This window comes from Mus musculus, chromosome 6 (assembly GCF_000001635.26).
Source record: "Mus musculus strain C57BL/6J chromosome 6, GRCm38.p6 C57BL/6J".
Taxonomy (NCBI): Eukaryota; Metazoa; Chordata; class Mammalia; order Rodentia; family Muridae; genus Mus; species Mus musculus.
The window spans coordinates 50,145,672-50,166,158 of NC_000072.6; the positions used below are offsets into that span (position 1 = coordinate 50,145,672).

At 38.8% G+C, this 20,487-nt stretch overlaps 1 protein-coding gene across 9 annotated transcripts in view; it reads left to right on the forward strand.

The window, feature by feature from the left end:
- Positions 1–20,487, forward strand: part of Mpp6 (membrane protein, palmitoylated 6 (MAGUK p55 subfamily member 6)) — an 88,927-nt gene that overhangs the window by 35,444 nt on the left and 32,996 nt on the right. For 8 of the 9 annotated variants that reach the window (XM_030255516.1, XM_030255517.1, NM_001164734.1 and 5 more), the window contains 4 exons: positions 103–221; positions 13,011–13,163; positions 16,915–17,064; positions 17,751–17,978. In XM_030255516.1, coding sequence (XP_030111376.1) covers positions 105–221; positions 13,011–13,163; positions 16,915–17,064; positions 17,751–17,978 — 648 coding nt within the window. In that variant the 5' untranslated portion in view covers positions 103–104. The remainder of the gene's footprint in view (positions 1–102; positions 222–13,010; positions 13,164–16,914; positions 17,065–17,750; positions 17,979–20,487) is intronic. The other variant, XM_030255518.1, reaches the window with a different exon arrangement.

Genomic DNA, 20,487 nt, shown 5'->3' on the forward strand with positions numbered 1-20,487 from the left:
TTGATTGGCATATTTTAATTACAGTGTGATTGCCTGATTTCTATTTGGGTTTTCCTTTACTCATGTATTCACTAATTTCTTATCTGGCTTTTATCTCATCAGAAATGCAGCAAGTTTTGGAAAACCTTACAGAGCTGCCCTCATCTACAGGAGCAGAGGAGATAGACCTAATTTTCCTCAAGGGGATTATGGAGAATCCTATTGTGAAGTCACTTGCTAAGGTATACTAGTTTATTCATAAGATTATTGAATGGCTTTGAAAATGCTTTTATGGAAATCTTTTAGTGGTCCCCGTTTTGGAATTGAGTTGATATACCTTTCTGCATAGTTAGCAAATGACACTTGTCCCATGAGATGCAAAGATAAGGTTTACTGCCTTTTTATTCTACCTGTGGAGACAAATAACTCTCAGCTTTTGTCCCATTACCTTAAAGTTTAGATTTTTCTTGCATAATCCTGATATTTTAAATGTATTTTCTTAATCAACTTGGGAGCAAAATTACTCACTTTTTACAACCATATTCATGGTTTTGTTTGATTTCACTTACAACTTCCTGATATTTGCTTTGAGCATAGAGGAAGCTCAGTGTGTTTCTTGCCTGTTTCACACCTGCTGCCCCATGCTCAGAGTGGCTCTCAGTGTTTTTGCTTCCAGTGAGCCAGGCTGATGGTCCCCAGTGGCTCTGCTATGGGGATCCACCTTCTCCTCTTTGCTTTGTACTGCTAGAGTGCTGCTCTCACCTATGTGGGGTTGTTTGGTTTTGCTTTCATTTTTCATCTCTTTTTGTGTTTTAAGGCTTCTAAAACCATACCTTATCTACTGGTAAAAATGAATTAATGTGGCTCATTCTTCACATGATGAGGTCATGTGGTAAAAGTCATTTTCATAATATATATACTTAATATTGCTGTGTTTTGATGATATCCAGGAGAGTGTGTACTTCAGCATTCAGCATGCCCTATGGCTTACTGTCTTGAGGTCAGCTTAGGCCTGTTGAAGTAAGGAGGGTATTTAGGCCCACCTATAAAGGGTTTGCCTTGGGCTCCTGTTGTCAGCAGGCCTTTTACTCTTCCCTTGATCTTACATTGTTGATTGCCACTTTTTATTGTCCTTAATCTCACATTTAAATCTTTTAGGTAGATTTAGAAATTTTAATAACATGTAAGACATTTTACAGCACGCTTGTAGTTTCCAAAGGTCTTTAACATACATTAGAGTAAATGACAGAGATAAGGGTTAGGACAGGTATTCTAACCTTGCCTTTTAACTTCCCTGCTCTATTTAGGTCAACATTGGGTGCTAGTGTTTATGTGTATTTATTCTCAACAACTTCTGTAAGTGAAAAATGGGTTGGTTTGTGTCACCTATGATGGGCTCTCAGGGGATTATCAGGTCACTACTCTTAGCAGTTGAAGTGGTTAGTTTACTGTTGTACATATTAGGAGCAGCTATACTCTCTTTGATTAAAAATACTGGGCAGATAACACAGGAGGGTGAAGTGCTGTGCCAGTGTGAGAACCTGAATTCAAATCCTCAGATCCCACCTAAAGCCTCTGTGTGTGTGTGTGTGTGTGTGTGTGTGTGTGTGTGTAAGGCACATGTGTGTGTTCATTCCCAGTGCTTCTGTGGAGAGATAGGCAATAAAGTCATAAATCCTCAAAGCTTGTTGGCCTATGGCCCTGGCATAAGAAGCAGCAAAAACCAGAGAGACTCTGTTCCAAGCAAGGTGAAAGGCCAGGACTGGTATCCTAGGTGGTTCCTGCACTTCCTCTATGGCATAGTGGGTGTATCGCTCTCTTTCTTGTCTGTTTATCTCTTTCACACACAGTATAGGTCCACAAAAGATGAAAAAACAGAATCAATAATATCCAACATTCAAGAAGACTTTTAATAAATAAAACTAGTGGTAAATACTCCTACACGTAAAGACTTGCCAGGTGAGAAGGGAGCTTCTGAGAAGGTCAGTTACAGCATCTGGTACTATCATAACAAGTAAGAAATTGAAAAGAAACACAAATCTAATTGACATGTTAACTCTCAAATACAGTATTTGAAATCATCTCATTTGATGGATATAAATATTAGGAGACTAAATACAGAAGGAAAGAATTGCCAATTTTGCAAATAGATGAACAGAAAAATCCCAGGTGAAACTCAAAGTCAAATCAAAATATAGAACAGAGATGTGAGATACACACAAGATCTAATATGTGTGTACTTTTTATCCCAGACAAAGATAGGGAGAAAGTAGAAATGGCTTTAATGTGCTAAGTACTTGAAAATAGATGAGTGTTAGATTAAACCCAGGATAAATGGGTTACTGAGGTGCCTGTTGAACACAGCAAAGTGTATTGTGGCTACCAGGTTCTCCCAGCATCTGTCAGCATCACAGGTATGTGTCACAGAACCATTCCAGCTGGCATACCTTGACACTTATCCTAAGCCTCTGACCCCCGAGCTCCCTTCTCTTCTGCCTGCATTTCATTTATATAACTCAGCCATTTTGGCTACATGGGCTCTTGGTCTCTGTCTCCTGGCCTCCTACCTCTCTTGGCTGCTGGTCCTTTCTCTTGTCCTTGCTCTCTCTTTTCCTCTCTCAGTCTCCCACCCCAGTCCCTCCCCTCATGGCCCCGGCCAGGCTCCTGGCCCAGTTCAGTCTGGACCCTTCCAGGTGCCTGTGGCTGTTTTCTCCCTCATACCTACAATATTCCTTCTACTCAACAGGACCTTGCAGCAGTCATGTCCTTGTTTTTTTTCATATATTGAGTGACATAAACTGAACAATTCAAGAAGTGAGAAATAAGAAAACATATCTAAGTCTTAAAGCTTAAATGCAAAGTAAAATCTTTAAAGCAAACAGAGGAGGGAAGAAAGACAGTAAGAAAAAATGGGTAATAATAAAACAAGAATTTTGAAATTTCTAATGAGGATTTGAGATTACCTTTTAATGTAACAAAGGGAAGCATCAGCCACCTTGCATCCCTTTCCAGAAAAAACATCCTGCATATACTAAATAAGATACTTTTTTGCAGACCAAAAAAGTTAATCTTCATTTAGTCTAAAAATGTTTGAGAGAAAGAAAGTTCTGACGGAATGGCAGAGGAAAAGAACTATTTGTGAATAAGTATAAAATGTTCTTTTAAGATGATGTACGAAGGGGGCTGGCGAGATGGCTCAGGGGTTAAGAGCACCGACTGCTCTTCCGAAGGTCCTGAGTTCAAATCCCAGCAACCACATGGTGGCTCACAACCATCCGCAATGAAATCTGATGCCCTCTTCTGGAGTGTCTGAAGACAGCTATAGTGTACTTACATATAATAAATAAATAAATAAATCTTAAAAAAAAAAAAAAAAAAAAGATGATGTATGGTCGCCGGGCGTGGTAGCGCACGCCTTTAATCCCAGCACTTGGGAGAAAGAGGCAGGTGGATTTCTGAGTTTGAGGCCAGCCTGGTCTACAGAATGAGTTCCAGGACAGCCAGGACTACACAGAGAAACCCTGTCTCAGGGGAAAAACAAAAGATAATGTACGGTCGTAAGCATTTAAACCATACTGCACATGTGTGTGTGTGTGTGTGACTATGATGGGCTCCAAGTTGGGATGGACATAGGTGGACTGGCCCGCACCTGGAAACCAGAGTCAAAGTCATCTCCAGAAATCCCCAAATAGTAAGAGATTAAATACCATGCCTTCGTTGGGGTTTCTATTGCTCTAAATACTAACCAGAAGTGACTGGGGAGAAAGGGTTATTTATTGTATCTTCTACTTTAGGCAGCAGTCCATCCCTGAAGGAGGTCAGGATAGGACTGGAGGCAAGAACTGAAGCAGGAGTCGGGGAGGACTGCTTTGCTGGTTTGTTCCTCCTGGCTTTCTCAGCCTGCTTTCTTAACCCGGGCCCACTTGCCAAGGGGTAATGCCATGCAGTGTGGGCCGAGCCCTCCCTATCAATCATTCGTCAAGGAAATGCCCCACAAGCTGACTGTTGGCCACTATTCCTGGGCAAGTGGAAACCTGTGCAGAAAGTTCTTTCCTACACCTCTGTTTTATAGAGTACTGTCTGCTTTCCTCTAGGATTTTCTGTTTCAGGTTCCTTTTTTTTTTAAATTCACAAACACATTTTATTCTTTGAGATTATAACGTAATTACATCATTCTTTTTATCCTCCTAGCCCCTCATATATGCCTACTCGCTCTAATTCAAATTCATGGCCTCTCTTTTCTAAAAAAAATTATATGTTGTTATATTCCCAAAAAAATCCACACAGCCTACTCAGTCTATACAGTACTACTTGTATGCATATATTTTGGGCTGCCCATTTGATATGGGATAATAAATTGGTGTGCATTCTCCTGGGGAAGACAGTTTCTCCCACTCTCAGCATCCCTTAACTGCCTGCAATTCTTTATTTAAGCTCAAATCAGATAACTGTTACTTTTATCAAGTCTTAGAATGCTTTCTGACTATATTAATGTATGTCTATAAAGCCAATGCTCAGTTCCTCACAGATATCTCAAACAGTATGTGCTGTGTGGTTCCATCTTTGTAGCATATACATGTGCACTGTTTCAGGCTTTAGACTGAGTCTCGGATCTAAGTTTTGTGAGGTGCTAGCTAGGCTTCCCTCTTTTGCGTGTGGACACTTGGCCTCCCCAGCAGCATTTGGAGAAGAGGCTGTCTGTTGTTCTTTGCATGGTTTTTGCCCTTAATGTCAAATACCAAATGGCTGTAGTGATGAGAACTCATGTTGGTTTTTTGTGTTATTCCAGGGCTCTGTGTGGATATGGTGTGCCATGTAGTTATATTGCTGTAGCTCTACAGTGTATTTTAAAGTCTGGAATAGCAATCTTCCAGCATTGCTATTGCTCAGGATTATTTTGGCTATATGGGGTACTTTCTGATTCCCTGCAAGTTTTAGTCAATTTTTTTTTTTTTCTGTGAAGACTGTTTTGGGTGTTTGGTATTTCATTGAATCTGTTTATGGCTTTTGGTAGAATGGTTTTCTTCACATTAATTCTTCTATTCCATGAGCATGGGTTCTCTTTCCATCTTCTAGTGTCTTTCTTCAGAGATGTGAAGTTTATATTATAGAGGCCATTAACCTTCCTGGTTAGCTTTATTCCTAGGTATTTTATTGGTCTTTCTGAGATTGTAAATGGGAGTATATCTATGGCTATGCTATCCTCTTCATTGTGTTTGGTTTTGGTGTAGAAAAGCTAATGGTTTTTATAACTTTACTTTTACCCTGCCATATTGTTGAAATTATTAATTGTTGCCAGAAGTTTTCTGGTGGAATTTTGGGGATTTGTTTTATATATAGTGTTATTCATATGCAAAGAGGATAATTTGGCCTCTCATTTTCATATTTGTAACCCTTTAATTTCTTTCTCTTACCCAGGCTGTTGCTTCAGGCACTATATATTGAAAAGGAGTGGGGCTAATGTTTGCTGAAGGTTTGTCATATGTAGATTTTCCTATGCTGAGGCATGTTTCCTCCAGTCCTACTCTCTAGGACTTTCTGTCTTTAAAGCATCTTGTATGTTGTCAGAGGCCTTTTCTGCTTCTATTAGATGGTCCTTTTTTATAGGTTCTGTTATAGGTCTATTGGTCTCTCAGGTTTAACTTTGATATTTTGGATAAATCAAGAAATTTCAGTTTAAAATCAGATTTTTCAACTTAATGGAGTACAGGTTTTTAGAGTATTCCCATATATTGTATATATGTGTCTTGGGTGAATGTTGTAATAAGTCCCCATTAATTGCTGATTTTGTTAGTTTAGATCATTTCTTCCTTTGTTTTGGTTAGTTGGGGCAGGGTCTCTAATCATGATTATTTTCTCTCAGAATCAACTTTTATATTAATTCTTTATTTTCTTTATTTCTATTTCATTAATTTCTGCTTTAATTTTTATTATTTCTTACAATATGCTATGTTTGGGCTTAGTTTGAATTTCTTTCTTGGTTTCTTCTTTGACCCATTCATCATTCAGTAATGAGTTACCTCATCTCCATCAGTTTATATACTGACTAGAGCTTTGTTTGCTGTCAGTTTTAAGTTTCATTCCATAATGGTTGGATAAGAAAGATATGTGGAATTATTTTTATTTTTCAGTGTTTGTTACGGTTTGTTTTATGCCCCAGCACATAATGTGGTTCTGAGTAGGTTGTATAGTCTTTGGAATTTAGGTGGAACATCCTGTAGATAGCTGTTGATTTCATTTGATGTAGGGTATTTAATTCTAAGGTTCCTCTTTATTTTTTATTCAAAGGCCTATCTCCTGGAGAAAGTGTGGTGTTAAAATGACCTAAAATTATTGGGCTTGTGTTAATCTGTGCCTTTAACTCCATAATCAGGTATGCCAGAGTTTGTTGCATGGATGTTGGGCACTGTGATATTTTCTTTAAGTAATGATCCCGTGATTAGGATTCAGTACCCTTTTTTCCTGCTCAGTTTTAGTTTGAAATCTTATTTTGTCAGATATTAGGATGACAGTGCTTACTCGCTTCTTGATTCCCTTTGTTTGGAATAACTTTTCTGTCCATTCACATTAAAGTGGTGCCTTGTCTTTAAAACTAAGTTTCCTATAGATAATATGTGAAGTTATTTTTTAAATGTGTTTGTTAATTGTGGTCATCATGTTGCTGGTTTGTTTATTTTGATGTTAAAGGACTAACAAGTTTGAGAGACGCTCTGTCTTGTTTTTTTGTTGTTTGTTTTTATTTTTTTATTTGATCTGGGAATGTGGACTTCTCTCTTATGTGTTTGGTGTGATAATCTCACTGTCCTTAAATTGGGTCCGTGCTGGAGATGCCAAGTTAAGCTGTTGGATCAGTTGTTTATTTGGACCAGGGAAAGATGGCTCCCACAGCCCAGAATTGGAGCTAGGCTGTGACTGCAGAGAGGGAGGGCAGCAGGCAGAAGGAAAGACTGGAGAGGACAGGAGCTTCTCTCCAGTCAGAGGTGGCTCTCAGAGAAAGCAGCTTTGAAGGCCACAGATCTAGAAGGAGACCCTGAGTGTAGAGGTGGTGGGGTAGGAAAGCTCAGGAGATGAAAGGGAGGAAGCCAGTGCCCCAGCAGAGGTGGCTCAGGGACAGTGAAGGTTCCTGGGCAGTCTGGAATGAGGCTTGTGGGGTGCCAGATGGTGGGAGGTTGGGGAAGGGCAGAGAAAGGGAAGGGTGAACTTAACCATGTCTCCTAATTACTTTTCTGTTGCCTTGAAGACACCATGACCAAAGCAACTTAGAGAAGAGAGAGTAGATTGGAATTTATAGTTACAGTGGGTGAATCCGTGGCTATCATAGCAGAGAGCATGGCAGCAGGCAGGTAGGTGAGGTACTGAAGCAGCAGCCTGAGAGCTTACATCAGATCCACAGACATGAGAGGCAGAGAGAGAGAGAGAGAGAGAGAGAGAGAGAGAGAGAGAGAGAGAGAGCGAGCGCTAGCTAACTGGGAATTAGATGGACTTTTGAAACCTCAAAGTTCACCCTCAGTGATGCACCTCTTCCAGCAAGGCTATACCTCCTCTAACCCTTCCAAAACAGTTCCTCCAACTGGGGCCCAAACATTTAACTATATGAACACATATATTTATGCGTTCTGATGGAGACCACCACACCAGGACAGAACACCTGAACAAAGAGGATTATTGGGGTCCTGGAAATAGAACTAGGATTGTGGCATATACAGCGTCTTTTAAAATCCAGTTTTCTCTTCTGACATGCCAGGCTAACTGATCCATGAGCGTACAGAGCTTTCTAGTTTCCATTTCCCATCTCCCTATAGAGTGCTAGAATTATAAACTTGTGCAACATCCAAGGGAGATGTTGATAGTGTGTGAAGAAAATGCCCACTATACCTTTATCTCAAAATGTCCATCAACTGAAGACTGCTCCCCTGCAGAGACTGCTCCCTCTGAGCCTAGTTAACCCTGCCTCTGTAATTCAGCCGCTCGCCATAGACGCTGCCTCCCTTTTCAGCTGGGGAGCAAACCCTGACTCGGGGTGTACATTCAGAGCAACTCCTTTCCTCTACAGGTTGCTTTTGGTCATGGCGTTTCATCACAGCAGTGTTAACCTTAACTAATACACCATCTAATGATGTTAAAACTTGTAAGCTGATTTACTAAGGATCCTTTATTTTTTTTAACAATGTTTTATAGATTTATAAGTTTTCTGTGGTTTTTGAAATTTATTCAAATGTTTTATTTTTGGTGCTTTTATGAATGTTTTCTTAAGTTTAATTTTCAGATTTTTTTCCTAGCATATAGAAACAGTGATCTAACCTGCAACCTTATTAAGCTTGTTGGTTTAATAGTTTTTACTGTACCTCCTTGGGATTTTCTGAATATGAGACCATGACATGTGTGAATAAAAATAGCTTTGGCTCCTTTCCCCTTCCATTCTGAAAATCTTGTATTCCTTGATTTACTGCACTGACTAGAACATCCCAGCACAGTACCCTGAATGGAAGAGTGCTACTGCTTTGCTGGACCTCAGTGGGCATCATCTAGTCTCACTGACAGATGTAATAGATTGCGGGCCTGTGTTGTGTATGATTCTGTATCGCAACCTCAAGACACCTGTGTTCTGTATAAAGTTAATGTCACGTTTCTCTGTGTGAATAGACTGTAGTATTTTTCTAGGTCAGGTTTCTGGTAGATTTTTTAATATGGCCTTTCTGTTATTAATTATGCTATTAAGTATAATCCTTCTGTGTCTCATACATATTTATATATCTTTAGGACATTTTTTTAAGAAAAATCCTTTAATTTTGTAGGAGTTGGTTAAATCCAAAAATTTGCTCACGTGTCTTTGACTAGAAAGTGTGTGAGGATGCCTTTTCCCTGTATGTGCGCCAGCTCGGTCAGTACCATGTATGTATAGTTTTAGTTTGTACTTCTCTTTTTCTTGTAATTGTGTATCTGTTCATTTCTTTAGAAGTTTTAGTTTTCCTTCCTGTGAATTATTTTGTTCATATTCTTAATTAGTTGGTCAGTTTGTGAAAGGCCTTTATATAAAGAGAAATTAGCCTTTTTACCAGTAAAAGGCTTGTGTCTTGACGTTGCTCAGTCTTTATCAGAAGTGCTTTAATATTTAATTACATAAAATTAGACATTTTTTGCATGTGATTTGAAGCTCCTTGATCTTGTGTCACATGTAGAAAGTTATTTCCAATTCTAATATATTAAGATACCTATGTGTTTTTCCCTGAATACCAAAGTGTTTAAAGCAACCTTGCTTCTCTTAAAAATTAAAAATGGCAAGTACCCTTTAGTAGTGGTGACTGGCATCTGTGTGGCTAATTCTGCAGCTCCCTTGGTTAGCAGTGGTGCTGAGACGCTGGGATGTAGCCTAACAACATTTCAGCTCCGTCTGGATAGCGAGGTGACCTCTGAAAAGACGGCTCTTCCTGAGGAATTGCCATTGCAGCTAGTATGCTCCTCCTTTGTGTGGATCCAGGCTCTTGTTTTCTGTCACACATGCAAAGCCGGATAGAAATGGAACTCCCCCTGCCTTGTTTCCACTCTCGGGCAGTCTTATTCTGCGGGCTTGGTACACTTGTCTGCTATTTGGGAGTTTAGATACTTGGATAAAAGAGAAACAATTTTTACCCCAGCTAAATTCATTTCCCATATATGTACCTTTTCTATAAAATATTTAATAAGGAATGGCTGCATACTTAGCCCTGTTGTAAGAAAATAAAATCAAAGTTTAGGTATGAGCCTTGCTTTTTAATGGCAAAGGCAAGGTCACAGACACTAACACTGGTACCTTACTCATGCTATTATTTTTAGTAACTATATTTAAAAAAATTTCTGTCTGCAAGTATGCAAGGACAGTACTTGAATAAAAGAGCCAGAAGTTGTATAAGAAATTCTCAGCTCATTTTTCTAAGGTGCACATGGTGACTAGGATCTATAGAACAACTCAGACATACCCAAAAGTTCCTTCATATCATAGACTGCATTTATGGAAATAAAGACTCTCAATATAAAATACAGAAAATCTCAAGGAGAGTTTTAGTGACATTGTGGCTAGTCATTTTAAGAATGCTAGGCCACAGTTTTGTCAGATCCCAGACCTCTCCATCATCGGCTGTGGCCTATGCTTCCCTGCTAATGACAGGTGAGATGCATTTTTATTAAGCTATCCTGGTTTTCAGTACTGCCTTTTCTGAAAGAAAAACTCATTTGCCCCTTTAATTTTCTTTTCTTTTCCTTTTCCTTTTTAATACAGGGTCTATGTACTATTCTGGCCCTTGCTGCTTACCTGGAATTTGCTGTGTAGACCAGGCTGGCCTCAAACTCACAGCGATCCATGGGGGTGTGTTCTACGAGCACCTGCTCTTAACTGGTTTCCTGTGACCCTGTTAGTTTGATGAACTAAGTTCAAGTGGGCACTTAGCTTCTGAAAATTACCGAATAAGTTTTGGTGTTAAAGTAATTAAGAGGTCCCAAGCTTTTTACAATGCCTCAGAATTTTAATAACTATGTTATAACATTGGGCCTGTATTTCTGTTCTCGGAGAAATAAAATTGATCTTTTAAAAACATTTGATGGACTCTGATGTCTCCAGCTCGTGTCAGACTCACTGTGTAGCTGAGAATGGCTTGGACTCCTGGTCCTCTTGCTTTCCCCTCCCAAGTGTTTCTATCACAGATGTGCCACCATGCCTGGCTGTGAAATTGATCTTGAATATATTTTAGAAATCGTTTCTCCATATTAAAGAGACTAGCCATAATTTCACTAAAGCCCTTGAGAATTTACGTACTTTATACTGAGAGTCTTTATTTCCAGAAACCCAGTCTATGATCTGAAGGAACTTTTGGGTATGTTTGGGGTGTCTTCCAGTTGTACCCTCTAGAGACACTCCCTTGTCTGCCTTTAAGGGAAATATCCAAGTCAGCTCTGTACTGAAGGCCTGAATTGAAGCAGTTTACAAACAGCCTTAGACATGGTAATCACGTGACTTACACAGGTAACACTTAAAACTTTTGACTTGGTGCCTGAACACAGGTATCTGTGTCCTAGAGAAATGGGGTCTTTACAGCTCTTCTAAGAAGAAAAGCATTTAAGTCAGGGCCGAGGTGGGATTCTGAGGCCGTGGAGCACCAGACACCCATGGGAAGGGATATACTGAACAAACGGCCCAGCTGCCCTGCTAGAGCATGCTTCTTAAAGCAGAAGTCAGCAGAAGTTTCCAAGCTTCGGAAAACTGAAGGGGTCTCCAGCCACACATTGTTGTATTTTCTCTAGTCTTTGCAAATTTTTTCTTAACCAGATTCAAATAGAATTGTGTATTTAAATCACAGTAAGTCTTTTGACTTCCCTCATGTTTAATCAAGTCTGCTGCTTTATCAGTGTTTGATAACTTTCAAGATGTTTTCTCCTGAAGTCTATCTTAAAATCTCTTCCATTTAAGAGCTTACTTTGCTGGGTGTGCTGGTTCACACAAGTGTCCCCACTACTCACGATCCCCAGGCAGAAAGAGTTCTTGAGCCCAGAGTTCACAGCCAGTCTGGGCAACATAGAAAAGGGAATTTACTTGTCTCTCTTGGGGAAAAAAATCACTCTGGTAAATAAATCACATTGAAAAAAAAAACATAATGCAAACAAAATGACCATCATTTACAAGTTACAAGTTACAGATATTCTGTTTGGATTCTCGGGGGTCTATACTGCCTGGTGATACATACAACTGCCTGGTGATACATACAACATGAGAAACATCACAGCAGGATGATACTGGACATGAGGATTTCTGTTCAGCACTTACAGAAATGGTTTACAAAGCATCAGTGTGATCTGTCATCCTACGTGGTTTTATGAATTAAGTCTTAGTAATTAGCTGTTCTCTTTCTTTAGAATTAGTGAACAACTATTTGTCAAAAGAAAATGTGAAGGATGGAGGCTGTGTAACCTTCCTGGGTTTGAATTAGAATTCCACTTTACTCCTAAACCAGTATTCTAAAATGTCTGAGTCAGAAATAGTGTGGGCACATAGAAAGAAAAGACTGTGGGTTTGGTTTTTCTTTGTTTCGTTTTGTTTTGTTTTATCAAGGAACATACATTGAGGGAGCTATCCTCCTAATCAAAGTATGAGATCTAAGACCTGCTCAAGAACTACCTCCTCTGAATTGATGTTTCATTGCTAGGTATTAAACTCAATATGCATTAAGAAAGGATATTACCACTGCTCCGTATCCCTAGCCTAGATTCTTAAATATGAAAAATAGTAGCTTCAGGTATCTGCATGATGCTTTTTGTTTTTCTTTGGTGTGTGTGTGTGTGTGTGTGTGTGTGAGTGTGTGTGTGTTCATCTGTATGTCTAGATTTTGTTTTCAAGATGGAACTTCTTTGTAGAGCAGGCACTGGCTTCAAACAACCAACCTGCCCTCGTAGATTCCCCAGGACTGGGATTAAAGAGATATGCCTGATTCACTTCCTCTTTAAATCATTTAAAAATATTTACATGAATAATGATTATATTTTTATTCTTTTTTATACTTAATCATTTGCTTTAATAAAACATAACACTATGCAGAGTTCAAGCCTCTATTAGATACCTAGTTGGAAAGTAGAGGATATCGCATGATCTTTAGATAACATTTGTCCTATTCATTTTTTAAGTAGTTATTATAAAAATGAGTATTTCACAGTTTAGAGACTAAAGTTGTCATATTTTATAGTTTATTTATAAAATCTATCTGTTGCCTGTGATTAAAATATTAAATATGGCTTTAGTAAATTAAACCTCTAATTTTTATTCTTATATTTGTGTGTACGTGTAGACATACCCCAGTGCTTGTGTGGGGGTCAGAGGACATGTTTCAGGAGTCAGTTCACTCCTGCTCTGTTGGTCCCAGTGATAAACCTTAGGTTGTCAGGCTTGGCAGCCAGTACCTTTACCCCAGCTAACCACCTTGCCTACCCTCTAATATCTTTCAGAACTAAGAAATTATAAACCAGGGTAATATCAGCAAGATTCCTTTAATCCCCTCTTATCTTTTCAGGCTCATGAGAGACTTGAAGATTCAAAGTTAGAAGCTGTGAGTGACAATAACTTGGAATTAGTGAATGAAATTCTTGAAGATATCACTCCTCTGATTAGTGTGGATGAAAATGTGGCAGAGCTAGTTGGGATACTCAAGGAGCCTCACTTCCAGGTAACCTGCCCCATGCCCTCTTCCCACGGCTTCCTCCTCAGAAGCTAACTTCCACGCTGAAGTCATTCAGTGCTATTTGGGGCTTGTTTTTAAGTTCTAACTTAGGTATTTTAATATCCTGAGGCTAAAGGAACGTCAACACACACACATGGCTATGTTCAGCCCAGAAATACACAGTATTTGCCACAGAAAGAAATAACTTTGGCTTTTCCTTGGTATCATCAGTTAACCCTGACTCACCTTCAGACATCCTCCTAGGAAAAGCTCTCCTCGCTGTGACACCACCACTGCCTGGGTTGGTTTGTTTGGCTTTTTTTTTTTTTTTTAATTACTGGGTGAGGGGCACCCACCATGGCAGATATATATCACCATGGCAGATAGATATCACCATGGCAGATATCACCATGGCAGATAGATATCACCATGGCAGATAGATATCACCATGGCAGATAGATATCACCATGGCAGATAGATATCACCATGGCAGATATCACCATGGTAGATATATGGAGGTCAAGACCCCTGGGAGTCTGTTCTCCCTTTTACCGTGTGGGTCCCTGAGACTGAACTCAGGTCATCAGGGTTTGTGGCAGGAGCTTTTACCCTCTGAACCATCTCGGTGGCCATTTTCGTCATCAATATCACTGTTTCTCATTCCGCTTTTATTCTAGTATGGAACATTTTAAAAATTGTTTCAGGATCAGGGTGAATTCAGTGAAACCCATGATGAAAAGATGACAGGAAAGGTTTGTCTAGCGATAGGGACTGTCACATAGTGTTCTTCATTCTATAGAGTCAAAAAAACAACTGACCTGTGAGTAAGTTAAGCAGTTTCACAAAGAAAAGGGCACTTCAGAGCAGAGACAATGGGGAGTTTTTATTTTCACCCTGTAATAAGAGTGTGTGGCAGTAGAGAGGAGGAGGAGGAGGAGGAGGAGGAGGAGGAGGAGGAGGAGGAGGAGGAGGAGGAGGAGGAGGAAAGTAACAAGTGAGTGGAATCCGGAGGAGTACGTCAGCCATGCGTGCTCACTCACTGTGACAGACATTGCATCTTAGCAGAAAAAGAAAGTGACACTGTTTTCTCTGCACTCTTTGTCCTCAAAATTAGATAGTAATACTCTTTTGCTTTTTAAAACCACTTTATGATAGAGGCTAAGTAATTGAGTTTATGTAAGGCAGTGTGAAGTGTTATCTTGAGGGCCAGGACACTACACATATGAATTAACAGTCTGTGTGGGATCCCCTTGCCAAGAGCCCCACGTCCTGATTCGAGCTGCTTGGTCTTCTGATGTGGTATTCACTTTTACAAGTTCTCACTAGAGGATTAATGACTGACTCAGTTCTGAAACACATTACGTTGAACTTGAATGCACCTTAAATGATGATGCAAAATGAGTATCGGAAAATGTAGAATACCTGATTCCCTACCTATTGGGACTGAAATGGGTACCTTGATTACAGGCTGCGACATCTTATCCTTTCTTTGAAATTCTCTCCCCTGGGAAGTAATCGAGTGTACTGTTATTGTTTTGTTTCACAGATGCTGTCTTATGGGGGTGGGCACGGTGCTTGTTTCTTTGTTGCGATGGGTCTGCTTACATAGCACAAGCGGGCCTCAGCCTGCAGCGTGTGTCACCATAGCAGGCCAACACTATACTAATGTTAATTTTCTTACAACCAGTTACCTCTAGATCAGTGGTTCTCAACCTTTGGGTCTCACTCCTTTAGAGGTTTAATGATTCTTTCAGGGTTCTACAACCACCAGAAAACAAACAAACAAACATGAATTTATGTTATGATTCATAACACTAGCAAAATTGCAGTTATAAAGTGTTAATGAAAATAATTTTATAGTTGGGGTCACCACAACATGAGGAACTGGATTAAAGCGTCACAACATTAGGAAAGTTGAGAACTACTTCTGTACATAAACACAAATTAATAATCCTTGCCTAAATCAATATTTTCAATAGAGATTACAAAATAGCATTTCCAAATTGTGTCATTTTATATATGTGAGCTGGCATTGTTCTGTGAACCCTGAGTTTATCTCCAGCTGGCCTTCTGCCTGTAATATTTCCTACTGGGAAGGTGGCAAAATGATCAGTACTATTCTTTACCAGCTTTTATGAAAACATCATCTTCAATTAGTAACAAGTGAGCCTTTTAGTCCTTTTCTTTGCTAAATAATTTTATGTACCTGGGTTGGTTGGGTGGTTAATTTTTTTTTCCTCTAAATGTGGAGTTTCAATTCTATAGAATAGTTAGTCCTTTTGGCATTCAAATTATCCTGACTTTAACCAGGGGTGAGCAGCCTTTTTGTATACAAATATGGAGCTCCTGAAAAATTCTTGACCAGAGAGATAAAATTATATTAATAGTGTTTCATGTAGTCACAGGAGCAAAAACTCTACCTCAAAATAGAAGCCCAGGTTAGAGCTTTGAGTAGCTTCCAACATTTATAGGAAAAACTCTCATACAGATTTCTAAGTTCTTTTCCTTTCTGAGTTTTTTGATGTGTGTATGTATGTTTCCATGTATGTTTCACCTGTGTTCATATATGCAAAATCTAATGAGCAAAGTCTGATGTGTGTTTTCCTCAGCTACTCTCCTCCCTTCCTCCTTCCCTTCCTCACTCCCTCCCTCCCTTGTCCTCTTTGTCTCTTTTTTGAGACAGTTTATCACTGGTTGGCCAGCCAGGCCAGAGCTATCCTCTTGTGCCCACTTCCCAGAGCTGGGACCCAGGCATGCACTACTCTACGCAGCTTCTTACGTGCACGCTAGGAATCTTGCACAGTACTCAGGTTGGGATCAAGCACACATTTCTCTGCTATTTTCCCAAGGCTGGTTTTACAATATCTTTGTAAATGACTTTATGAAATTTTCAGAAATTGCCAACTAAGCTGAAACCCAGATTGTTTATTTCTTGAATGTGTTGATACTTGCCACCCTCTTCTGGTTTCATTTATTATGTTTTAACTTGTATTCTGCATACTTAGAAATTTTTTAACTTAGTGTTATTGCAAGTAGTGAATTAAAACTTAACTCCTTTAGGATAAGGAATTTTTAAAATATTTACTATAAAAATGATATTCCTGGACAACTACCTCAAAATCATCCACAATAGCATACATTCGAGACATTATATCTGGAACCATTTCTCATTCTTTTTCCCTTCCTTTAGTTTATCTTTTATAGACTAAATCCTCAATTGGTAATATGCAAATTCCTACTAGTGATGGAAGTCGCTGATATTTTTCTCGTAGGTATTTTAGCATACCTTTTGAACATGTCCAAAGTATATCATACTGCTAATATACCAACATAATAAAAATTAGAGTCTTTAATCAGTCAGATTTTTTTTTTTGGTACCTTATAGATAGGGATTAGTGGTAAAGACAGAAGAGGATGATGACCCTGCTGATAGGAAATTTGTCACCTCCCTCTGCCAGGTTTTGAAACCCAGGTTTGGTTTCCAGTGAACATAACACTTTAAAATAAAAATATGTGACTAAATTCTACTAGTCTCTTCAAATCTGAAAACCTGAATATGATATTATGATAATAAAATGATTTCATTTTACTTTTTCAAAAAGGACTATATATGTATTTGACATAATTCATGTTGGGAATTTAATAATGTGTCCTTAGAAACTTTTAGTACTCTACAGTGATAATGAACTAATAAATTATTTTTAGCAACTTGTTCCACCAGTAGCTAATAATCACTGGGTGTTTTGACTCCTTACAGTCGCTCCTGGAGGCCCATGATATTGTGGCATCAAAGTGTTATGATTCGCCTCCTTCCAGCCCAGAAATGAATATTCCTTCTCTCAATAATCAATTGCCAGTAGATGCCATCCGTATTCTCGGTATTCACAAAAAAGCTGGAGAGCCATTGGTGAGTAGACAAGTGATTGCTGTCTTAATCTGAGTTGTAGCGCTGCCCAGGCTGCTCCTGATACACTGTGGGAACCACCCCTGCTCCTTCCATCAGTCTTGTTGGCCTTCATAGAAATACACAGCAGACAATCTGTCCATCTTGTAGCCTAGGAAATGTAATCAAAATGAAACCTTAAACTGACTTAGAAGCTATAAATAGACCAGTGGGAAACAGGAAAACAGTTTTATTTCTTCACAGCCTTTTAGAAATTGTCTGTTTGTTTAGTAATAATAACACCAAACCAAGAAATTTGTTTTTAAATTTTAAAGTATATAAATTTAATAAACTTAAATATATCTAAATTTTAAAATTTAAAGCATATACGTAAGTTATACTGAAGTATTAAAAAGTACAAAGTAGTGAAGTTAATTACTTCCTCTTAAACTTTTTACTTGTGGTTCCTAAAAAGAGTGATGTGGCAACCAGGACAAGTCAGCACGTTCTACTGCTCCCTTTGTCTGTGGAATACAACTAGATTTTAAGGGCTAACCCTTAAAATGGCTGGTCTCTGAGATCACAACTGCACTTTATTGAGATTGGACAGGAAAAGACATGGGAACAGAGTTCACCAGCCTGGTTTCAGAATTATTTTGCTTGTATTCGTTGATGTTTGCATGTTTGTTTGTTTTTTCAATTTTCTATAGGGTGTAACATTTAGAGTTGAAAATAATGATCTGGTAATCGCCCGAATCCTTCATGGAGGAATGATAGATCGACAAGGTCTGCTTCACGTGGGAGATATCATTAAGGAAGTCAATGGTCATGAGGTTGGAAACAATCCAAAGGAATTACAAGAATTATTGAAAAATATTAGTGGAAGTGTCACCCTAAAAATTTTACCAAGTTACAGAGATACTATTACTCCTCAGCAGGTTAGTAATAATTTCCTAGATGATATTAAGAATATTTTTTTAGTCACTTACTTAGATAGGTGCTTAATTGTTACTATTTTGCTAAAGAGTTTGTCTTGGTAAAGTTTTTAATTTTTATGTAATGTTATATTAGTACTATAAAGGAAATAATAAGACATTTATTTTTGAACATTATGAACCCTGGTATTTGGGCAGCCTGCAGAGAGGTGTCAGAATAATCATAAAGCCTTTTTAAAAACTTACTGTTGTTGAAAACATTTTTCACATCACTTGTTTTTCAAACATTACGCTAGGGCCTTTGAGATGGTATAGTCTAGATTACCTCCAGATTAATGCTTTGAAATATGTTAAATGGCAGACAGTGTCTTATACGTTAGGTTAAAGATGATCTTGGACACTCAGTTTTCACTCATTTCACATTTATTTTGGGTAAAATGAATAAATGAACAGGAAAATGTGCTAATGATAGAGATTTTTCTATCTCTTGTAATGATCATGATATAATCCTAGTTCTTGGGAGATTGAAACAGAAGGACCCCAAATTTGAACCTTAGCCTGGGATATGTACTGAAACCCCCTTCCCCCTCATTGAACATTAGCCTGGGATACATACTAAGACCCCTCCCCACCCCATAAAAGAAAAGATGGAGATGGATAGCATTCTGGGTTTGAGCTATTCCTTAGAAGATAGGACATACTACTTAATCATGATTCTCTTCTACAGATAAATTAGATCTAAGAAAATAGTAAACATTGTTTGAAGTAAAGGTAGATTTTACTGTTTTAGTTTCATTCTTGTTGCTATGACAGTTAAAACTAACCATATTACCTTACTTTACAAAGGCAGCATTCAATAATACAAGAGAAGACATTAGAATTTAGACTATCCCTGTACTTCTGGGGCTGCCATCACATTATTTGTGTATTTCCATTTGTGATAAAATGAGACCTGTTTGAATCTGATTGTGTTGGAAGAATATTTGTTATTTTATTAGCTATTAATTAGAAATGGGAATTTCCCTCTGTGGTCCCAACCAAAAGTCTACAATTAAGTCACTTGTGTATTAGTTACTTTCTCACTCTGTAACAACGTGCCTGATAAAAGCAACTGAAGGAAGGAAGCCATACTTTGGCTCACAATTTGTCAGAACAGTTCACGATGTTGGGAAGATCTTGGCAGCAAGAACTTAGGGCAGCTGGTTACAGTGTGTCCACAGTCAGGAAGCAGACAGAGGCGAATGCTGGTTCTCAGGTCACCTTTTCTTTTTGTGTCAGTCCAGGACCCCAGCCCATGAGATAATGCCATTCACATTTACTGTAGATCCTCTCTACTCAGTTAAACTTTCTAGAAATATCCTCCTAGATACTCCACAGGCATATTTCCAGGCTGATTTTTAATCCTGTCTAGTTGACGATAATCATACTGTGTATGTGTGTATAGTGGACTTTGCCGGTAAAACCCTGTTTGTTTCCCATGTAAATTTGATAAACTGAATAGCTTACTTCACTATGTGGATATTTAACTTTGGTTCAAGCATAAACTTTTCCCCATTCTATAATGGGGTTTCTGGATTTTATCTAGCCTTTACTAGGAAAGAGGATTCAAGTTTGAAGTAGAAAGTAGTCATATGGTCTCTGGCACATCCGACTCTGGAAAAGAAGAGGCGCCATTGTGGGAAGCCTCCAGCTGTACTTGGATTGGGACTTTTTTTTTATGAGCAGATAATGATTATTTTGAAATAGTAAGCATAACCCAAGGCTGTTGTGGACAAATCTTGGACATCTAAGAGATGCTGTGAATGAGGGAGGGCATTTGCCCTGTACAGTGGACTTTCTCACTCAGGAGCTCTGTCATCTAATGCACCAACTCCACCCCAGCTCATCCCCAGCTACTATGCTGCTTTCTGTAGTCTCAGTTACCCAGTCAAGGAAAGTCTAAAAGTACTAAGAAAATTCCTGAGATGACTCATACTTTAAGTGTACGTTATTGTGTGCATGGTGAGGAACCTGTTCTTTACGCTTTACATCCACCCAGAACCTGAATCATCCCTTGTTCAGAGTACTGTATGTAGTACCCAGTCCCTCCTATGCTGGTGTATCAGCTTGTATTCGCGTAACTTGTGCCGTGCATCACAACCATAAAGCATAAGCACTGGCAGTTCAGCTATGCCAACTCGGAAGCCACAGGGCACTTCTGTAGGTGTGATGGTAAACAGCTCTCAGTCTAGCAAGAAAAGAAACACTACTCTACTGAAGTTGCTAAGATCAATGGTAACAACAGATCTCTCGACAAAATTGTAAAAGAAAAGAAATATGCTGCTTGACTGAGTGGTCTGAAGCAGTAAATTTTGGCCATGGTGTGTGTTAAGTGCATAGTTAACAGTAGGTTATAAAGCTGAGTACTTTCTTAAGCTTAGTGACCCACTGTACATCTTGGAATAGGCCTTCCATGGATTCCTGTGCTTGGAGCCTATTGTAGCTCTGTAGCTTGCTGTGAGAGTAGAGGGAA